The sequence below is a fragment of the Leuresthes tenuis genome, unplaced genomic scaffold (genome assembly GCF_036924035.1).
Source record: "Leuresthes tenuis unplaced genomic scaffold, fLeuTen1.0.hap1 SCAF_16, whole genome shotgun sequence".
Classification (NCBI taxonomy): Eukaryota; Metazoa; Chordata; class Actinopteri; order Atheriniformes; family Atherinopsidae; genus Leuresthes; species Leuresthes tenuis.
In genome coordinates, this window is record NW_027325370.1 from 7780661 (window position 1) to 7803029 (window position 22369).

The window sequence follows — 22369 nt, forward strand, 5'->3', positions numbered from 1 at the left end:
ATCTTTGTTATTGTTAGGTGAGAAAATTGCACGATAGAGTTCTATAATGAAGGAATATACATAAAAATATACAAATGCAAGACAGTATGTACAAGATGTAAAATGGCATGTCTTTTACAAGATATGAAATAACATATACAGCATATGAACACGAGAAGATGCAGGTGAAATAGTAAGTAGCAGTGATGATAAGAGAAGTGGTGTTATGGAGTCTGACAGCTGCCGGTAAGCTGCGGGAGTAAAAGTCTGTTGCTGAATGAGCTGCTCAGAGCCTGTACCATCACATGCGGGGGGTGGGATGTGTTGTTCCTGATGGATGTTAGCATAGATAACATCCTCTCCTCACCCACCTGCTTGATGGGTTCCAGAGGACAGTTCAGGGCAGAGCTAGCCCTCTTAATCAGCTTATTGAGTTTCCTCCTGTCCCTTTCTACTGTTCCACTGCTCCGGCAGACCACACCATAAAAATCGCAACACAGTGTCATAAAAAGTCCTTAAGAGGCTCCTGTTCACCCCGAAGGACCTCAGTGCCCTTAGCAGGTGAAGACGGCTGAGTCCCTTCTTGTAAAGTACATCAGTATTTGTGGATCAGTCCAGTTTGTCATTGAGTTGAACACCCAGGTATTTGCAGTCCACCACAGTTTCAATGTCCCGTCCCTGGATGTTCTCCAGCATAAGTTGGGGAGCCTTTTTGCGAAAGTCGATCACCAGCTCCTTCGTCTTACTAGCTTTTATGCAAAGGTGGTTCAGTTCACACCAGCTGACAAAGTCCCTGATGATCCCTTTATATCCCAGCTCATTCCCCTCCAACATCTTGCCAACAACAGTGGTGTCATTAGAGAAATTCTGGCTTCTCTCTCTGTGTTGTAGCTAAAGTCTGCAGTATACAGGGTGAAGAGGAAGGGGGAGAGGACAGTCCTGCAGGTTACCACCTCAGACTCTGAGGTTCACATACTGAGGTCTGCTGGTGAGGTAGCCGATGCTCCCTGCAGCCAAGTGATGGTCCACTCTCACTCCCTGAGTAGTGAAGGCTGAATGGTGTTGAATGCATTGAAAAAGTAAAAAACATGACAAATATCAAACTACTAGCAAAGATAATTTACATTTCCCAATTTCTGTCCTTTGATTTTACAGAAGTAAGCTGTCCAAGTTCTTGATAGTACCAAAAATTAACTTCAGAATGTAGAATGAATGTAGAGTGTAACTCAATGGAACTTTGAACCCAGAGCAGGTAACTTAGAAACTGTCTATTTTGTCCAGTGGCTAAACAGCTGGTCAACATGTGAAGAGACAGTGTATAATGATTTAAAAACCATTCAAATCCAATATCTAACTGAAAATATAACAAAGACAAAATTTCAAATGTTGAGTTAGATTTTGTTTTGTTTAATCTTTTAAAAGGAATATATGTTACCATTTTGAATTTGAGAATGTCAAAAAAACTAATAATTTTGTGAAATGTGAACAAAGAAAAATCCTGAAAATACTTATGTTAGTTGAAAATGGGTCAGTAATAATAACACGATTAGGTTTTCTGTCAGACATACATGCCTTTATATTTAAAAACTTTATACGAATAAGTATAAGGACAAAGTCGATAATATGCAACATTTAAAGGTCTAGCTTCTCAAATAATTCAGGTTTTTCAGAAAAACTTTAAGATGGTTGTTTGAAATCACACCCCAAGTTGTAATGTTAGAGACTGAGACTGAGACCTACCAAATACAGATGGGAGGTGCCCACCACTCTGATAGATAGTGTGGCAATCTGTTCCTCAGTTTGATTTTCTCTGTAAACACCTGAAAAGAATTTAGGATTTCATCATCAGTGGTGCAATATTATGAGAAGATTTAATTAATCTGGAGATACCACTGTATGCAAGGAAAAGGTTGACGAACTAATCCCACATAAGCCTGTTCTTCATACCCAGACCTGCATGAAAGCAGATATGATTCTGTATGGTGGTAAACTGTCCTGTGGTCTTATTAGTTAACTTTTTAGAACACAGTTTAAAAAGAGAGAAAAAAGGAGGAGAAATATTAAACAACAGAGGCCCCAAACAACTGAGCAACTGAAACGCTATGTCACACAAAGATGGTAGAACATTTTGTTTTTAAAACTACAACAAATTGTCTTCTCGGTTCCCAAACTGTTAAATAAGAGGTGATTCACCATAGTTACGACAACATGCCACAGTCTCATCTTTTAACCATGTTTTTGGTGTCAAATTCAACATTTCGACACGCTAATCTTTACGCAGAATGCACTGTGACCATTGTGGCAAATCAAAACATTTGATCATCATAAGTCCAAATCATCACAGTGTTATCAGTTTAAGACAAGCATATGTTAATCAGATCAACACTTTAAAGTAAAAATTTGATAAAGTAAAATTTGCATCACCAATTAATGGATGCCCCACATTGGAGTTTGCAGTGTCTTAGCTCGTTTAGTACCGTTTTAGTAGCTTTGCTGCCACCCTCATGAGCTTTAAATATTACACTGCATGCATTTGCATGGTTTTAAGGAGTGAGACAGACCCGTTTAGCCTGTGAGAATATGTAGGCCACTTCTCTTCACACTGATTTCACAGATGACATGAAGCCAGACCTCCTTCTGGGCATAGACAGTAATTTCACCAGTTAAGACATCCGGCTTCAGTCCATTATATTACTGGCCTCAAGTAATCTGTCATTCCTGCATGTCCAGATGCACACATTCTTAACATAAAGCTGGAGTGCAATCTTGCACTCATTTTGGGTCAAAATCAATAAAGTCAGATACACTGCGAAGGGCCAAACATGTGAAAATAATCCTCTTTCAGAACACACAGGATCTGTTCTCATGATCCACAGCTACCTTGAAGTTACATCTTTTTGAGATAGGCAATTTAATGGCCTTTCATTCACTGGCTCTTGTGATGCAGACTTTTTACTCTACTGCTTGCTCCCATCTTGCCCATGCTGTTCCACTCCAAACCATCACATTAACTGCCCTCCACTTCTTCCTTGACCTGACCTCTATACCCATAATCTTTAGATCACATAACCAGTATTGCAGCACCTCCCTAATTTGGGTGATCATATTTTTTCATCCGAGCTGTTGACGGAGAGTTTCTGTTTATTGCTCTGAAAATATAAGGGGATGCTGCTCAAGCTCAAAGGTAATTCCAGACACAAAAGGAGCCTGCTGATCCCCCTCTCAGACCATTTGCCTATTGAGACTGAGACCTTATTGATCATGAGGGGGAAACCAAAGAATCCTTGGATCCTTGCCATGTTGGCATAAAACTGGTGGCTTTACTTGTCCAGTAAAGCTAGTCAGCATTCTAGGTCCAAGTCTCTGATATTACAGTCAACCATCTTTCACAGCCTCTTTACTTGCTTCTTGGTGAAGGATGGTCCCCTATCTGAGTGCTGCAATGTATGAAGCGTTTCTTTTCAATGACCTACCTGTCCTCGGTAAAGGGGGTCTGGACTTTGCTGCCATGTAAAAACAAAATAATAATAGAAGATTTCCAGGTCTGTAAAACATGTAATTTGAAACACAAATCACTCCATATATGGAGTGCGGCGACTCTGAAAGTCCCACCGCCGCAACGTAGTGCCGTACGTCCTTTGCGTCATGACGCAGCAATGCGAGAGTTTTCTCACCCAGCCTTCTATTCGTTCCGTCACATTCTTGGGTTTGCCTTCTTCTCGGACACACCTCAACCAACACAGAAATGGTGGGTTTTTCGTTTCTCTCGACTTAATATCAGGAACAGAGTTGTGTAGTTAAATGTTCGTTTTTCAAGAAAAATTGTTTAGTTTTGTAAAGGTGTTAAGATGAGCCTAAAACCCGAATGGGCTCGTTGGTCCCAAGCGGAAGTGCAACTTTTGTTAAGCTAGCATTAGCTTCCACTAGGTTTAAAAAAAAAAAAAAAAAAAAAAAAAAAGATCAGCCACACAATAAGCTGATTGACAGCACTAAAGTACCTAGAGTACACTAAACATCACTGAATGTGTTACTTTGTGTACTCTGACATATCTATCTAAGCGAAGTAAACCCGAAGTATTTTTGCTCAGCAAAAGGAACCATTTTCATCCAGCCTAATTTCTTTCTAAACAGTCTGACTTCTCGGAAGATCAAATCCTTGGTAAGTTTGTCTTTATCATTGTGTTTCGATGTTTTCATTGTATCCAGCTTGTTTGGCATGCCTTCGTTCTTGATGGTCTCAGATGACACTTTGCCCTGTATCACTGCTATCACCTTGCTCTGTACTCGCCTGTCGCAGTAGTCGTCGTTTTAGACTACATTTTCCGTCTTTATTTCCGCACTGTTTCATCACTTTACCTCTTGCCACTGCTTGTCATTTCCAGATTGAATTTAACCTGGATCAAATTCATGGTAAGTCGGTGAGGAGGGTCCGTCTTCCACTAAAACAATGTCTGATCGGAGTGTGCAGGGTGTGATCTGCATGTCCGTTTTGGAGCCAAACTTGTTAAAAATGCGAGTGAGACATGCTTTGCACTGTTGTCTGGTACTTCAAAAATAGCCATTGTCCATAACGTTATAGTACTAACGTACATAACGTAACAGCCTTGACGTGAGTTGTTGTGTTTTTGAATGTGGGCATTTTCTTTTTAACAAAGACAAACGTATTCTGAGCTCACATTTGTCCTCATTAGACCGTGTACATCTCGCTTCTGTCAGACTGTCATAAACTTGTTTTGGCCGATATGTCCAAATAGCTCATCTTCTGTGTGCCCATTTTTGGTGCTGGATAAGGTGGTGGATGGTTTTTGTCCCAGGGCTGGTTTGTTTAATCAAGGCTGACATAATAGGCAAAAGCTACTCTCATTCTCCTCCTACTTTCCTCCACTCCTCTAATACCAAATATGGTGTTGGGAAAAGTGCTAACAGGCCAGAAGGGAAGAGGCACATTCCTCAGAACAGGAAAAATCTCCACAACAGTGCCTGTGCTTTTTTGGTGAATACTTAGTCCCATAACATTAGGAACACCCTGTTGCCCGGATATTGTGTAATCCAACTCCATGTCTAAATGGTTGCTTGATCTGATCAAAGCATTTCTTTTCTGTTGATATTAACAGAAGTGGTTGTTGCATCGAAGCAATCTTGCTCATTTAAACTTGTTAAAGCTGATTTTACTCCATATGAAGGGCAAAAAAAATACTGTTTAGCAATTTGATTCCTTTTGAAAGCTTGGTTCTCTCAAAGACTTTCTGAATATTTACAAGTGGAGTGAAATATTAATGTGCTCAGTTGGCACAGTGGTTGTATCAAATAAAGCTTTTTTAAGGGTTTGTAAAGAAAATATGTTATCTAATGAAATAACCAAGACGTGTGTGTCTCCAAGAGGTATTTAAAGTGTTACTGCACTTTAGAGCACTTACTGGACACACCCACTCATTCAAATGAGTAAGAAAGATGAACGAATTTTGATGAATTTGTGAACTTAATTCATGGTTCTTCATTGAAATTACAGCAACGCTGACAGAGCATGTGGTGTCCTCATAGTGAAATTGTTGTTTGTGTAATTCCTGACAAGATTACTAACACAAACAAATTTGATGAATTGAGGAAGTTAGAAGGGGTGTAGACGGTGTCAACCAGCAGAACGCTGAGAACAAGATGTCTTTTGGATTGGTTGCACCACACTGCACTGTAGATACTTAGATGGGGATGTTTATGTGAATGAAAACTCCTTTGGATTTTCTACTAAAAATATAAGTTTTTGCGTGTTGAAGAAAGCTGATGCCTTTCCAGCAGAAAACCAAATCATCTGTAAGCTTTACTCACTTGTCACAAGCTGAGCTTTTTCTTGTCTGCTTATCCATGTTTTCCCTCCTTTGTTTCCAGTTCACATGCTATCAGTTTATCTTTCTTCCATGCATGTCATATTATCTTTAAATTTTTCATTATTTCACTTCTTTCTTTTTTGTTGTATTCTGCAGAGTTCAAGGAGGCATTCCTGCTGTTCGACAGGACAGGAGATGGCAAGATCAGCTACAGCCAGTGTGGCGACGTTATGCGGGCCCTGGGACAAAATCCTGTCAATGCGGAGGTGCTCAAAGTCCTGGGCAATCCCAAGGCTGAAGGTGACAAGAAAATCAAACTAAACTGTTACGCAGTGTATCTGTATGTAAATTATCAGACTATGGTGACTTGGGGAAAAAAAAAAAAAAAGACACAGATAGTGACTTGTCTCACTTATATTTCCTTGTGTTTTTGCAGAGATGAACATGAAGATGCTTGACTTTGAGCAGTTCCTGCCAATGTTCCAGGCGATTGCAAAGAACAAAGATCAGGGCTCCATGGAGGATTTCGTGGAGGGACTTCGCGTCTTTGACAAGGAGGGTAATGGCACAGTTATGGGAGCCGAACTACGTCACGTCCTCACCACACTAGGCAAGTTACAGTGTTATCTTCCTTTAATAGATATATGGAGGAAGAGTTAATGTTGACATCATTACTTTTTTTTTTTTCACTTCCAGGATAATACTGTTGTCTCTTTAGATAGAAATTGATTTACCGTATTTTCCGCACCATAAGGAGCACCTAAAAGCCTTAAATTTTTCCTAAATTTTTCCGGCGCACCGGATTCCAAAATCTGTCACGGATACCGCCATTTTGAATTTACCGCAGGGAGCGCCGAGCATTCATCAGGGCATTAATCCCCCTCTGCATCACTCTCCCTTCGCGCCGCACACCGCCACGTTCACGTTTGCCGTGCCTCTTCGCTCTCGTACATTGGAAAAGAATGTCAACTGGCCACTTCCGTCGCTCGCTTTGCGTTCGGTGTGAATCCAGGGTCAGGCGGATCCCAGTTATTCACTCTGAATGGGGCGAAGATTGTATCGAGCTCATACTTAGCGATTGAATCGTGTCATCATTAAGCTTTTGCCTATGTTCCAGTGAGTGTCTGTTCTTCAGTCTGAGATGGGTGATGCAGACCGATGTGCAGTTTATAAGTGTAAAAACGACCGATGATGTTGTCCCTGGCCGTCGGACCATTTCCCGCCGACACAGGGATGTAATACATGCACTACGTGTGCTGGCAGCGATAAACCAATCAGAGAACATTAGGTAATACGTACACCTTATAATCAGGTGTGCCTTATGTATGGGTTAACATACCCATAATTGAGGGTGCGCTTTATAATCAGGTGAGCCTTATAGTGCGCAAAATATGGTAAGCTGAAAACGGAACGTACATTTATGTAACTCAGTCTAAGTTTTGAGCCACTCATCATTTCTTTATATATTCCAAGGAAAATGTGTTTTTTAGCTAAGATGTCTATGATGTGGTGTGACAACGCTGGTTTTTTGAGTTGAGTTTTTAATGCTTGAATGATTCATAGGTTAGTTTTAAAGAGCTTTATAACCAAAAAAACACAATCTTATTAAAATGGTTGGGTGTAGGGACTGAACAGTAAAAAAGGTTTATAACACAGTTGTAAATAACATAAAACAATGGAGATAAGTGATAAGTGATTTGTAGCAATACAATGATAGATTAATTGTAAAAAAAAAATTAAACACGACTTCAGAAATAAAAGCCAATCAAACAAGAAAATTGAGAAATCCTAGAATTGGACAAAAGCTAGATTAGACAAATGAGTCTTCAGCAGCTTCTTCATTAGCTGCTGCAAAAGGCAGCCAAGGTCCAAAGAAAAATCCACTTAAAGATTAAAGTCTTGCTCAAGACCACTTTAAAAGATTACATAATGTCTGGCACTTTGGAAGCAAACTATACAGAAATGAGGGATTCTTAAGACTTCTGCACACTGTTGTGTATTGGTAATGTAAATATTATAGTATGACTATATCTGTTTATGCTTTATTTTCAGGTGAGAAAATGTCAGAGGAGGAAGTGGAGACGCTGTTGGCGGGACATGAAGATGCAAATGGCTGCATCAATTACGAAGGTGAGGGCAAAAGAAATGAACAACTTCAAGATTGAAAACTGGCTATAATTGGGCCTGCGGCGGCTGTCGCTTTGGATGAAAGTATCTGCTAATGTTATGTAATGAAGTAAGGCCTTTCAGTGTAATCATCACAGCTGGTCTTGAGGTGATATTAAATCCTAAGTCACACATGACACTGTGTGGAGTGGGGATGTAGTTTTGATTTATTTTTTTTATTTTTTTTTAAATACAAATGTTTATTTTTCAGTAGCTCCTAGTTCTCCAAAGGCTGTGTCAGTGTCAGTGAAAAAGAGTCCCTGAAAGAGTTTTCTCAGAATTTTGCATCATCTTACAGCAACATTTGCATTTCCTCTGATCCACAGAGAAAGTCAGGGTTGTTTTATGATACCAGTTCCATGTATTATATAGATGATGACCAGTGGTTGTGATCAGATCGGATGTCAGTGCATCCCCAGCTGTGGCTGCACAGACACAAGTCTACTTGGGTGTCTTTGGAAAGAAAAACTAGTTACTGACCTCTGCAGAGACACTGCAGCTGTGATGATGACAGGACATTTGCTGCAAAGTGAGCCCTTTTTAAATGAGTAATGGCCACTAAATGCTTCTTCTAAGGTGTCAGATTATCTTTCATTTCCTTTAGTGTTTTCATGACTCACTGCGTGTCATAGTAGGACTGAACATACAGACTTTTGATATGGATCACAGAAAATGCAATGAAATTGTTTGTTGTATTATCTTGTGAAAAATTCCACAATTTGGCCTTTCTGGATGCTGCATGTCTTTTATGTTGGCATCTCCTAAAGGCTTGTTGTGAGGTCATGACTAAATGTTAAATGCTGACGATTTGTTAACTGTTCTTCCTCCGCAGCATTTGTTCGCCACATCATGTCAGGCTGAGGGCCGGTACGGGCATTGTGTAAAACTTGGGATGGTACCTCCAGGCTTTCCTGCATTTTAGTTGCTGAATTATCCACCTGACTTAGCCTGTCCTAACACTAGCTGTTTCTTGCTGCATTGTTCAAATTGGCAACGGGAACAATGTGCTAATGTGCTAAGTAGATTCAACCTATAGGTGTCTCTGGGAAAGCCTGGCGGTGTCCCTCAGCTGCAGACCTGAGGCCTTGACCCATATGTAGCCTCCTGCTGCTCTATCTCTCTCCTGCAGCCCTTTGCCTTGGCCCCTGGCTGCAGCATGCCCCTCTGCATGTGTCTGTGACTCCCCTCAGTTTATATGGGGATATGGTGGACACATAGGGAAGAGACTGGTCTCATTCAGGGAAAGCCTGGTGGTTATCGTCGAGTATGGTGTGGTGGTTATCAGGCAGCTTTTCTACTTTCATTTGCATGTTATTGGTGCTTTTAAACTTGGCTTTTTTTCATGTTGGTGTCAGAAGTGCTAGATTTACCTGTTCAGAATAGACACTTTTTAAAATTTTTACATGTTGTATAGCCACCAGATTTGGGAGAGTGGACCAGTCCCTTTTTCTACTAACCATAAAATTGCATTGAGTTGCTCTTTTGCTGACATTTTTTCTCCTCTGTACTGATGGAAAATGAATTTGTAGCTGTCCGGATTATACCTCCCCTGATCTTCTTCCCTTTTCCCTGCTTCTCAGCTAGAGGAACACACAGGAGGGATAGCTTCTCTAACCCACCTTTTATGGATCTTAGAGGGCCAATTGCTTTGGCTGAATAGAAGATAGAAATATTTATCTCACCTCTTTCTCAGTACCCTCTTCAACTTACCCTCTTCTGTCATCTGGGTGAGCAGGGGATCTGTCTCCAAATGCAGCATCTCTCACAAAGGCTCACCAAAGTTTGAAGAGGAGCGGGCCTTAGTCCCACATGCTGCAGTTGGAGCGGGTCTCTCGCAACAGTTTGACCATAAAACTCACCTTTGTCTCTTATGTCTCTTTTACAGAACTGGTCAGAATGGTTATGAGCGGGTGAAGATGAAGAGCATCCCACTATTTTTTTTGTCATGTTTTTTTTCTTTTCTTTTCTTTTTGCATTTAGCTTTTCCAGTCCTTCCCAACATTTTCCATGGATTTGTTCTACAGTTATAATTTAAGAAGTGCCTTTACACCCCCCCCCCCAAGTAACTACATGGTCTGGTCATGTATATGACTTGTATTCACAGAGGAGTCTCCACACTTGCATTCTTTGCTAAATACCACATTTAAGACAATATAAGTTGATCCACTGCAACTGTTAATACAAAGTATGTCAGTGTTGAATAGGACATTAATATATATTAAATGTAAACATGATTGAAATAACTTGCTCTATCATTGACTAAGATTTGCTCTAGCTGAATAGAAATGTCCCTGAATTAGTGATAAATCAGCATATCTAAAGCCATATTATCATGAGTTTGAAACATTTCAAACGAGTTTTCATGCACCCCAGTTTTGTTGCTACATCTAAATAAATGTTGTTGTTTTTTTCCTGAAAGCTTGTCATTGGTTTGATTTCGAAAAATATAGTGAAATACGTCCTCTTTCAATGATTAGCAAATGATTTATATCCTCTTCTGTCTTTGGTGTTCTGCCTCTTGTTTCCACAAGAGGGCAGTGTTGATTTTGCAATCCACAGTGTTACAGGCATCATGTCGATGTCAAGATAGTAGCATACAACACAAGAATATCCCGATCAACTCTTTGTGCTTACCTAAGCCAAATTAAATGTAAATTATGCATGTGGCCATTTTTGGTTGATAAATTATGGTCTCCCAGTTTACAACTAATGTTTTTAAATATTTAAGTATGAAACACCAGGCTGATTTATTTTGGGGGTTTTGTGGCGTTTAGATTTATTTTTTTCTGAGATAAATGAGAAAATGATGAGGCACTGACACATAAGCTGCAAAAGGCTGTTCAGTGGCTTCCTGACCTTTTCTTCTCAAGCAGTCACAACTATTTCCCCTCATTAGGCACCACAGCTATTGGAGTGTGGAGCTTATGTGTGGGGGGTAAGGTTGAGGATGGTGTCATAGTCCACTGCTGAATAGGTTGTCCACTAATTACTAGGTGTGTGTATGTGTGTGGTCGATGGAAGTCAAGGCTATTGATTATTTTAATCCTCCTATTTGTGAGTCTGTGATCCTCGTGGCTCTGCATTCGACAGGGGAATCACTAATGGGCCTCAGCGCAGCCCGTCTGAGACCCTCTCCCCATCCAATTAACTTTCAACTGGAATCTGCCAGGGGAGAAAGCCATGGGCTGGGCCCAGGCACGGTGCAGCTTCATCCCTCTTTTTCTGCTCAGGAGCAACAGATTCACCAAATCATTTTCTTTTGGAATGATATCAGCTCTTTGCTCTAATTAGGTACTTTTTTCCAAGCATGTAAGAGGAATTCAACTTTAATTTTCTATATCTTTGACACTGCTTCCGTCTCCGTAGTTTAGAAACTGATAAAGTGACTATTGATTTGTGAAAACTGACTTACGTGAGTTGCACAGTGGATTACATATTATGATATTTTACAGACCGGTTCCGTATATGTTCAGTCATTTCATGTGAGGAGCAACATCAATTAGAGTTTATAGATCACCTGTGGAGGGTGACTTTATATGTATTACTCATGTTTTCCCTTTACACAAAAAGTTGTCACTCAGGCTAATAGTAAATGCTCACTGTAAATAGCCAAAGAAAGTTTCATTACTTTATGTTAATGTATATGGTTGCTTTATATTTGTTACTATTTGTAATTTCAGTTGAATTCTGTTAACCTTTTTGATAATTTATTATTTTTGTGGGGGAAAAATGACAAATATCCAAATCTGAACAACTGGTGCTCTTATTTGTTTTACATCAAACAACTAGAATATTATGAAAGGGATGCTTTTCCTTATGTAGCAGAGGGAGAATATCAAATGCTTTGTTTTGTTTAAAAAGACTATCTTTAGGTGAAATTAGAGATTTGTAGCTCTGCATACATCGTGTTTGTGTCCAGGCATTTGCTATCACACTGTGCTGATTTACACAAAGAGGATAAATGTGATTGTACGTGTGCAGGAGAGAGTGTGAGGAAGAAGCCCAGCATGATGTCCATAAAATCAATGTAGGATTACCAATATTTACAGATTTCAAACTGTAACATTTAAGAAAATTTCCCCAGTTGCCAGATGGATTTCTTGTTACTGGTCAGTTTTACAAGAATCGTAATTAATAATATTCTGCCTTATCGAACACTGGACCAAAAGAGTTTTTAGAATTGATCCCTATATTTTCACCATTGAAAAGTATGTATTACGCAGAAATTGTAGCTTGGTTGATTAGAAACTGAGGCCTATATAGCTATAATAATGTCAGACCTATTGGAAATTCATGTTGTAGCAGGCAGTGGCTGCGGCCAGCTTCGATCTCAGCTGTAAAGTTTGTATAACTGTGTCATATATTCAATCCAAGTGGTCACTTCAAATAAAACTGAGCATGGGGTCTGTGTGGCTTATGGGGTTATGACTGTTCAATGCTTATGCCTATAATCAGCCCCGCCCTTCACTATGTCAAAAACCACATGCAAGAACACAGACAAAGTTGGTATAGATGTATTTAATAGCAACTTTTTCAACAGCCCATCTCAAAGGTAGTATGTTTACACATGATAATACTTTGACAGAGTCTCTCAAAAAAAATAAGCACAGACATGGCAGTGTAAATTCTAGTAAAATGTCTGTGATGTATTATACAACACTGAATGTAAGTAAAACACTGAATCTGTCACTTTTGCTCCGGTATTTTACAGTAACCGCCCAAATCCACTTCCTCACTCACACGCTCACACTGCTGTCAGTAATGCACTTTGCAAACTTAGCAACTTTATTACACGAGTGCCATCCATGAAATACTAAGTGGTGTGTTAAAATGTTAATGTTTTCTGTAATGATGAAAACAAGGGAGGAGACTCAAGCATAGGTTTATTCAAATATACTGTCCAAGTGCAGGTTGACTCACAATAGGGCTTTGATGCATCTAAGTTGGAGTAGTTAACTTTGAATTGTAGCGGGAAATATTTTGTAGGGAAAAGTTGCAAAATAAAGGTAGACCATACACTCAGAGAGCATTGCAATGGAAATTACATAAAATTTTAAAAATATTAAATGATAATATTTGATGTGCACTTACTTCAGCTTTGTCAGCTGTTATAGATGGTACCTCCAACACCATTATTGCATTTAAACTACCAGACTTATGGTGTTATTTGTTATATTTCTGTTCTCAGCTGTAAGTTGATACAGAGCACATTATAATACTTAAGATATTTCAGAACCTCAGTGTGGACTTGTTATTTGCACCTACACTGTACATATTCTTAAATTTAAACCTGCACACAAAAAGTTTGAATCGATGCAGTCATTTGGCTCAATATCCCACTATTTGACTTAAATCCGTGTGATTTTCACTCCATTTACTTGCAGTCTACTGCAATCTCACAATATCTTTTTTCAGGTACTGTATGTGCAAGTGTTTGCATTTGTTTGCATGCATGTATATGGATACTGTTGTGTGTACACTGCATGTCTCTGTGTGTGCATTCATTTGCATACATACATGTCTGTAAAGGTGTAAATAAGCCTGTTTGTATGATGGTGGGGTTGTTTTTTTCACTCTTTTCTCTGAAACAGATTCAGTCTGGGTAGATGAGGAAGCCAGAGAAGGTGCTGTACTTGTTCTGGTTTCCTCCGTGGACCTTCCCTCCGTCCAGCTGCACATAAACCTCATCACCTCCATCCAAATGCAGGATCACACTGTTGGAGGCGTAGTCGTAATTCTGATCAGCGTCTTGAGCGATGGCGCTTGCTCTTACCTATTGCCAATAGGAGACATACAAACTGAGTTAGAAAGCAGACAAAATGGCACACAGCTCATAGCAAACTAAAAGTCTCCCACTGCAGTTACCAGTTTAACGCATTTCATTCATTCTAATTCAGGTTAAGTTATGAAAAATTATAGTAGCCTTTAGACAAGACACTGATCACTCATTCATATGGACACTTAAAAAGAAGGATCGGACTGTGACCTGTGACCCCAGAGGAGAACACAGCGATACAATCTTTCATTGATTAGCTGTGGATAGGATTAGACTTAAGAGTGGAGATCTAATTGGGTTCTAGAGATAAACAGGCTCGCTAGGGACAGCAAGTTGTCTATTGGAAACTAACTCAGCCAAGAAACAGCATCACTATCCACATCAGCTATTGACCTGTTGCTTATGATTCTGGGCCAGCCCAATATGCATGATATTGAGTGGCTATGCCTAGGGTGGACAGTTTCACATTTGCATGCTCTGCGTGTGTTTGGTCTTATTGACCCAGCAGCAGCAGTGGATCTTTACTTGTTTGTTAACACATTTAATTGGGTTTACTCAGTTTAGACATAAAGTCACAAGTCTACCTTGAATTTTGTTTTTTACAAGAAACAGAATTTGTCCATTTATGCCACTACCTTTAGTCTTTAAACTGCATGTTAGGTATGTGAAATTGCTTTCTTGTAGTATAGTCGTGTTTTTAAACTCATGTACACAGAGGAGTATGTATGTAAATTGTAGATCTTATAATCAAAACCAAGTCTTTTTGCTTAACAATCCTTTAATCTATTAGTTTTTATATTCTCAAGTGTAAAAATGCTTTAAAAAATGCACAAAACAATAGTAACAATAAAAAAACCTCTTTAATAGGATGTATCAATAATTCTGGTGTAACAACTCCAATCATCAGACATATGTCAGCCATCAGTGGCCTTGCATCTGGCTCAGTGTCCATTCACACTGGGAGCACTCAATCTATGTCAGATCCCAGACAAGCCACGCACATCTCCATGACAGCCACGGAATATGATCTGCAACTCAACTACCATCATGTCACTCCCATCACTGGGACCCCTTTCCCCCAAATGAGCATGCATCAATTTGAGCAGTCAATTCCTGAGTAGCAGAGCTTGAATTAATGTTTCTAAAAAATATTCTCTTTTCCCACTGCACCAATTCGTTTTGTCCTTGTCTTGTTACATTGTTCACCGTTTATGAACCCTGGAATGTTTTATTGTCCGAACAATATTTTTGGTTGTCCTTAAATGAAATACAACTCCTGGATGCTGCAGCCAACACAATGTTATGGTGACCAGCAATTAAGCATGTTCCTGTCTTCTCTAAACCAGACCGTTTGAGGGAGTAGAGAGGTAAATCTTTCGTGAGGTTCATAGGTAAACAGCGTCTCAGTAAAACTGAACATGGTTATTGTTGCAATACAACAGTTAAGAGGAGTTTGGTTTAATTCAATTTCACATTCTGTTGTTAACAGGGATATTTGTAAATTTGATAATCTTCCTTAGTCTAAAATGGTTATAGTCCTGATTGAAGACTAATTCAGTCCTCTTATTTCAGAGTAAAATTACAGTAACTTGCTTGATTTTGGATTAACAATGTGTTTAATTTTTCAGTCCATCATTAACAGCCTGCAGTCTATAATATGTGTATTTCTCCTCAAAATTAATGACATATTATCTTATAGGCAGTATAAAATAAGTTTATTGATTCATTCACATAGATACATTATTGCTGAATGTAAGGCTGATTGATTAGCCAGCTAGTTAATTATATCTTGCATCCTTTATATTTTTTATCTATCCACTTAATTTATGCCCTTCATCCTGTTCAGGGTTTTGTGGGTCTGGGGCTGACGTTGGGCCAGTGGAAGGTTACACTGTTAAACAGGTCACCATATCAAGACATAACAGTGTTTGTTTGTGGTTTTCAATAAACATAAAATGGCAATGCATTATCCTAGCAACTCGATTGGGCCTAACGTAGAGGGAGGGAGAGAGAGAGAGAGAGAGAGAGAGAGATAGATAACATGCAGTGCATGCTCTCACCTGAGGCTAAATTAGAATGACTAATTAGGTTCACAAGTTTCTTTGGACTGTGGGAGAAAACCCATGCTGAACATGCAAATGCGCAGAAAGGCTCCAAATGACCAATGAAAGGTTCAAAACCAGAGTGGTTTAGCCGTCCTGTCTTTCTTTCTTTCTTGAACATTAACACCAGTTCAAAAATAAATGTCTAGAAATGAGACAAAATCAAATTCCTTTTGTTGTAAAACCTGTACTATACAGGTGATCTTTTTTTTTTTAAACCCACGTGTCAACTGTCAGCTCAATGTGTATAATTACAAATATAGTCGATAGCTTTTCTTAGAACATCATGACACATCTCTCAAGCAACAACACTCATATTTTGCCATCCAAAAAGGTTATATTGTTCTGCTTGACATGTGTAGAGACAGCCAATATTACATTTGCATCTTTGGCTGCTTCTGACAGTGATGCTGTTGTTGTGACTTTTTATTGACAGCAGGCATATGTCACCATGCTCATTATTTTGGCCAAACTGGAAGGAGATGTGGGGAGATCTCTTCCCTCCTAAGGTCTTCTCAAATTTTAATGATCTCAGAGGTGCTTTTTAATTCAGTTCAGCCAAATAATATTCATCACTCACCAAATACCATTTTCCCAAAATATGATAGATGAATTAGTGTTACAGCTGATATTTCTGTGCTTGAAGGAATAATGCAAGCCATCCATTAATGCAGATACCAGACAGAGTGGCAAGTGGGAGTCGTGCTGGGATTAGGACAGGAAGCCGACAAAGGAGATGGAAACGGCTGGAGGACACAGACTGATCCGTGTGAAGCAGGCAGCATACAGTGCTGATCCTGGAGTTGGAAGGGTTGTGAGCCGTGAGGCAGAGGCCCCCAGGGCTTGCCTGTGGCTGTGGCTGTCTCTGTCTCCGCCTAGCCTTTCATTATAGGGCCTCCAGTAAACACGCCTGGGAACAGAGGGCCACAGGCCAGGAAGAAGAAGAAGGGAGGAGGATGGCATGAGATGCAGCTGTCGTGTTGTTTTCTCTACAAGTAAAGCTGCAACACTAACACAGACAAGGATAGACTAAATGAAGGGAGGAGAGGAGAAAAACAGGGCCAGAGAGTTGAGGAAGGGTGGCCTAGAGTAACAGACTGATCAAGCGAGGCTATTTTGTGAGACGAGGGAGATGTGGGGGTATATGAAGTCTTGTTTTTATCTATGGTGCTTTGCTCCACTGGTAATAAAACTGACAGGATTCATTCACTGTGATATACTGACCTCTTAGAGTGGAGACAATATAAAAGTAGTTGTTAAACTTACCTAAGGGACTCCAGCACATGGCAGGAGGCTTGGTAAGGGTGGGGGTGATGTTGTGGAAATAGAATATTTATTGAATAGGTTTTCCCTCTCCTCTGGGTGCCAAGGGATTACATGGCGACAAGCGACTTAAGCATTGAACCGTGTCTTAGATTGCTATTACCTGCCATTCAGTGTTATGGCTTGGGGTCTGTGACACTTGTGCACAGTGTGAGTGGGATTGATTTATCTTATTATCTGAGGCACACATACATCTATTTACATCTCTGATTATCTAAAAGGATAACACTTCATCAAAAATGTAATTCTATTGTGTATCTAACCCCTTTAATTATATATTCATATGTGTGTGTGTGTCTATATATATGTATTTTTTATGTCTCACTGGGAAAGTTAATACAGTTACTGGTCATTAGAACAAGTGATGACATTTTAACATGACTGTGTGAAATAACGTGACCTTTACCTGAGCTATTAAAAGAGTATATGACAGGTGAAAAAAAAGGAAGATATTAAATCCAAGCTGATAAAGTTTGATTATCTATTTGTCTACATAACATATTGTACAAAGAATATTTAATACAGACATACAGGGGAGCATTATAGAAGTTTAAATGACTGCATGAGCAGCTCACGTACTAGTTAATGAGGGGAACTGGAGATGTTCTGCTGAGAGGCTACACATGACATATTACCTCTCTTCATAGCATGAGCAACATGCCAACATTATCATAGATTCTCTTAATAACACCTGCTACCAAGATGGAATACTAAGTCATATACAAATCATGTATCCTTGACAGGAAATTAAGAATAGAGTGATAGAAGGCATTTCTAATCAGAATTGCTGCAATGAAAAGCATTTATAACTATTCGTTTTGAGAATGGCTAAATCAATATTGAGCCATAAAGTATCATAATGAAATAGTACACATCCATCAACCTCCCAAACGGGGTTACAAATTTTGTGCCATATGCTCAATAGCTGTGCAGATAAAATACACGGGGGTTAATCCACTGAATAAGAACAGGATGTGACCGTCGATCAAACATCCCCAAGTCAATTTCAAACAAGGAAACAGCTGAAGTGTTACTCCCTTCAATCACAAATCCCCCGGCTCTGAAGCTATGTAACACCGAAATGATTTGTGAACGTTAGCTCGAGGTCTGAGCAGGTGGGCTTTACAGGGTGGAGATTCAGTGTTGGTAATAGAAACTGGATCTATTGGAATCCCGTGGAATCTTTTCTTCCTGAGATTTCTTCATGTGACACTTAATTTACATGACACGTGCAATCTGAGAGCAACATAACAACTTAAATGTTATCAGCAAAGTTAAAGGTTGAGTTATATAACTAACAATATTCTATGTGTATTGCTTGCAAGAATGACATGAACTTGCTTAAATGGTAAATAAACAAAGTTCTCATTGACCTTGATCACTAGTCAAACCGACACATGTTAAGTGGGCGTCCATTGGTCATCATGCCTGATCTCATCCTGGCCTTCAACACCAGCCTCCCAGATGCCTCGTCTACCAGCCCACTGTCTCTAAACCTCCATTAAGTCATCTATCTTCCTCTGCCCCACCCTAATGTTTCCATCAACTCACTTGTTTTGTTTTGCTCTCTCTTTCAATGCCTTCAAGAGGACGTCTCAGCATATTCCAGTTTGTTTTGTTTCATTTGTTTTCACTGAGTCTGCTTAAGCTGAATTTAGCTGCTTAACAAACACAAGGTTACAAATTACCCAATCGGTTATGGTGTGACGATTATACAAAGCAAGCATTAAGGGACCAACGCAAGTTTGTGACTATAGGGATAGGATTGTTGTGTAGGGAAATTAAAAGACACAGCAAAGTAACACTAAAGCTCGAACACCTACGGCAATGGATAAACAGGCTGTTTGATTCAAAAATGCAACCGGTCAAACAGAGAATCCATTCAGTCAACCCAAGCCACTAACTGGCCTCAGGCAGAGTACCCGTCTGCCTCGGGGCTTCAATAACTCCAAACATGATCAGGAATTCTGCAGAATTCTATTCATACTCTATTTTCATCTATCAGCAGCTCTGTTGGAGCAGATTTCTGTTAGGTGAGCCCTCTATTTAACAGAACTGTTTAAAGAGGCCACCTGATGACTGTCAGATGGACCTGGGTGAGGTTAAATAATTGAGCTGAATGAAAAGATAATTAATGGAGAATCAATGAACAAGCCGGGATGGGGTTAGGAGAGGAAAGTATAGCGGGTGTTCAAGGGATCTAATCTAAAATGAATAAATTATTTAGACAGCAAAATGACTTGAATAACAATACAGCACATTAAGCTGGCAGTCTTAAACACATATTCATTTTGTGGTCTCCAAACAACCAAACAAGAAAATTTGGGATTATTCTAAACATTAAAGTTTTACATCTTGAAAATTTTCATTCTAATCTGCCTATCTAAGTAGAACTGTGGTGATACTCAGCATGAGCCTATATTAAATTTTATATATGTCTGTTAACAGTCCATGATCTACAAGTGAGGTCTGAGAAGAAAGTATTTGCATTTAGGGTCCTTGATGAATGAATAAATGTAAAAGGCATCTTGAAGAATGTTTCCTGAATTTGGACTCTTCTGATGAAATCTCTATGATATATCCCACCTCTCTTCTTCTCTTCCCCCCAGCAGCCCCTCTAACTTTAATTAGTGTCTGGGGAATGAGGTAGGGGATGAGTGGACTGTCAATATTAAATTCATTATTTATTTAGCTGAGGTGTAAACTGACTCGTCCACATTCTGACAGACATTTCTCCGGTGCTCTTTTGCACTTCTGTTTAGGCGATAATCAAGCTCTGTGTATGATACTTACTAATTAGACTGTTCCTTATACCAGCAGTGCCTGCATTCTGCCACTTGTCATTTAGTCACAGTACATGAGGGAATGCAAATATCTGTGGCTGCAATTGTATACTGTATAACATGAATTCCTCTTAATGAGGAGAAGGATTGCCATTTCATTCTTTGGCTGTCATGTTACCACCTGCAAAGTGGAATGTGCTCTGAATCTGAAGAGCTCAATGTTGCAGAGGTGAATATGAGTCAATGGTGAGACAGGATGGTCAACAGTGAAAAAGAAATCTGTTGCATGGCCATGTGTGTACATTTGCATACAGACATGCACTCTGTTATACACACACATACACTTACTCACACACACTTTTACTAACCAGTCCATTCTTCCTCAGGTCTGCCCACATGCTGGTCCCATCACCACCTCTCATTAGAACATGGTAGGTGAAAAAATAGATGCCAGACAGAGGACAGGTGAATTTGCCAGTACTGGGCTCATAGTAGTTACCTACATTGGTAACCACATCATCAAACTTCAGTATTTCACTGCCTTCGTGCTGCTTGCGTAGCCCTGCATAAAAGGCAATTTTGGGATTTTTGTAGATCGAAGGAGAATAGCCTCCAGGGCCTGGACCTGGAGGCCCCTGTGGCCCTGGTTTGCCTGGCTCTCCGGGAGGTCCACGTTCTCCTGGAGGGCCAGGAATCCCTGGAGGCCCTCGAAGCCCAGACTTCAACTTTTTTCCAGAGTAATCCTGTGGAGGCGGAGAGACAGCTGTCAGCTCCTGGCCTGGCTGAGATGTGGTGTAGGGATCACATACCATCCTGCAGCTTCCAAGCATTTCATAATGACTCCCTGAACTTCCACTGGTACCCCCTTTGGTGGTGTGGACCAGTAGGGGAATGGCCACTAAGAGAAGTAGAACCATGGCAACACCCACAGCAGCTCCTATGACACGTTTTCTGCGGCTGAGCCGTGAAGCGGCCAGTGTGAGGAAGTCCTCTTCCCCTTTGGCTGGAATAGTGCCGGCCAGGATGAAGCCTTTCAGAGAACCAATTTGGTATGAAAAGGTGAGGGTGGAAATAAAGAGGATTGGAAGAGTAGAATCAATCGACTGCTTGGTCAGGTATGAAAGAAAACAGCAAATGGCCAATCCAAAAGCCAACAGACAAAACAAGATATTTAAAATCCTAATTGCTTAAAAAAAAAAAAAGGCAAAAAATTGTCTATACGGTTTACTATTCTGTACATTTCGAGCACTGCAACATATATTGTGGAGGTAGGCTGAAGAGCTGATGCCAAATCCAACTTGGTAAAGAAGGAGTGGAGTTTTTTTTTTAGATGAGGTAAAGTTTGCAGCTTTTCAAGTCCCCTCTATAAAACACAGGATTTTACTTCATGTGGATGTCTCAATTAATACCATGGCTGTAAGGGGGAAAAGTTCAACAGCAGTATTTCCTCACTCCTACATCTGAGGACACCTCACTTCTGTTTTTCCACATTAAAAAGGTGTTTTTCAAGGAAGCACCAAAGAAAAAAGAAAGCCAAAAAATGGTAAATTTTCGGTGTGCGTTTGATATATTCCTTCTCTCGCTATGTTTGGATCTGGAAAGGATGGTACAAAGAATACACCCACTTAATAATCAGTTCCATATAAAGCATGTACATAATCGAAATATATTGTAATTACATTAAGTAAAAAAACAACAAATATTTATATACCATTCTAAATAAAAAATATAAATACAAATATTTAAAGAGAAAATCTGAATCTGGGAAGATGCATTGCCAAAAAAAAGATTTTTATCTGTGAAGTAGATCTATCTTAAATATTTTTTTGTCAGACTGTCTTTAAGCATTTTATAGTTAATTTTACATCAGCTAAATAAGACATATTTAAAGAAAAACTCACTATCTGCTTTTTATAGTCCAAAAAGGCTCGAAATTTTGCGCGCCGGTCTTCCGCGCGTCCCACAAATAATGACTAATGGACTTTGTGCTGCTGAAGTGCCAGGTGGAGAGATGGAGAGCCGACGGGCGCGCAGGAAATGTCCAGAAAGTGATGCGAGTTTCTTAATCAGAGCGTAATCCTCTTTTTTTCTGTGCAGGCAGAATATTAAGTCTAAAATCCTTTAACTTCAGGGAAAAAGGAAGGCCAGAAAAAACCTGCTGGAACTCTTTTAGAAGTAATTCCAAAAATGAGGAGTGCACGGCAATTTGACGCTCCTGTCCAGAGATTGTCCGTTCACTGTATCGCTTTTCGAAGCATTTGGTCCACGAGCAGTCCCAGTCTACACCTGTTAGATCTCTCCGCCCCCTCCCTCGTCTCTCTCAGCCTCTATCATACCAGCACCTATATTTTGCCCGTCGTCTACAGCCACATTTAAGAAAATGGAAATTAGTTTTACCCGTTCATACAACCTAACATC

The 22369-nt window shown here is 39.8% G+C and overlaps 2 protein-coding genes across 3 annotated transcripts; one reads left to right on the forward strand and one right to left on the reverse strand.

Annotated features, from left to right (window-relative positions):
• The first annotated feature begins 3641 nt into the window (after positions 1-3641).
• Positions 3642-10385, forward strand: LOC140271182 (myosin light polypeptide 6). 2 transcript variants are annotated; one of them, XM_072366293.1, is made up of 7 exons: positions 3642-3727; positions 4111-4138; positions 5958-6101; positions 6238-6411; positions 7854-7931; positions 8800-8834; positions 9853-10385. In XM_072366293.1, exons 1-6 carry the CDS (start codon positions 3725-3727, stop codon positions 8826-8828), a joined length of 456 nt encoding a protein of 151 aa, XP_072222394.1. In that variant the 5' UTR covers positions 3642-3724; the 3' UTR covers positions 8829-8834; positions 9853-10385. The 2 variants fall into 2 exon arrangements, with proteins under 2 accessions (XP_072222394.1, XP_072222395.1); XM_072366294.1 differs by lacking the exon at positions 8800-8834.
• Positions 10386-13095: 2710 nt separating this feature from the next.
• On the reverse strand, positions 13096-20874 carry c1ql4a (complement component 1, q subcomponent-like 4). Its single transcript, XM_072367006.1, has 2 exons — positions 20320-20874; positions 13096-13740 (listed from the first exon to the last, which is right to left on the reverse strand). Exons 1-2 carry the CDS (start codon positions 20866-20868, stop codon positions 13561-13563), a joined length of 729 nt encoding a protein of 242 aa, XP_072223107.1. The 5' UTR covers positions 20869-20874; the 3' UTR covers positions 13096-13560.
• Between the last annotated feature and the right edge of the window lie 1495 nt (positions 20875-22369).

Excerpts from the sequence above, each read along its gene's own strand:
- LOC140271182 (XM_072366293.1), top strand. Across the intron at positions 6,102-6,237 it reads GGGCAATCCCAAGGCTGAAG|AGATGAACATGAAGATGCTT; the intron begins GTGACAAGAAAA and ends GTGTTTTTGCAG. Across the intron at positions 6,412-7,853 it reads TCACGTCCTCACCACACTAG|GTGAGAAAATGTCAGAGGAG; the intron begins GCAAGTTACAGT and ends CTTTATTTTCAG.
- c1ql4a (XM_072367006.1), bottom strand. The coding sequence starts at position 20,868 with ATGGTTCTACTTCTCTTAGTGGCCATTCCCCTACTGGTCCACACCACC. Across the intron at positions 13,741-20,319 it reads ACCTGAGGAAGAATGGACTG|GTAAGAGCAAGCGCCATCGC; the intron begins GTTAGTAAAAGT and ends TATTGGCAATAG.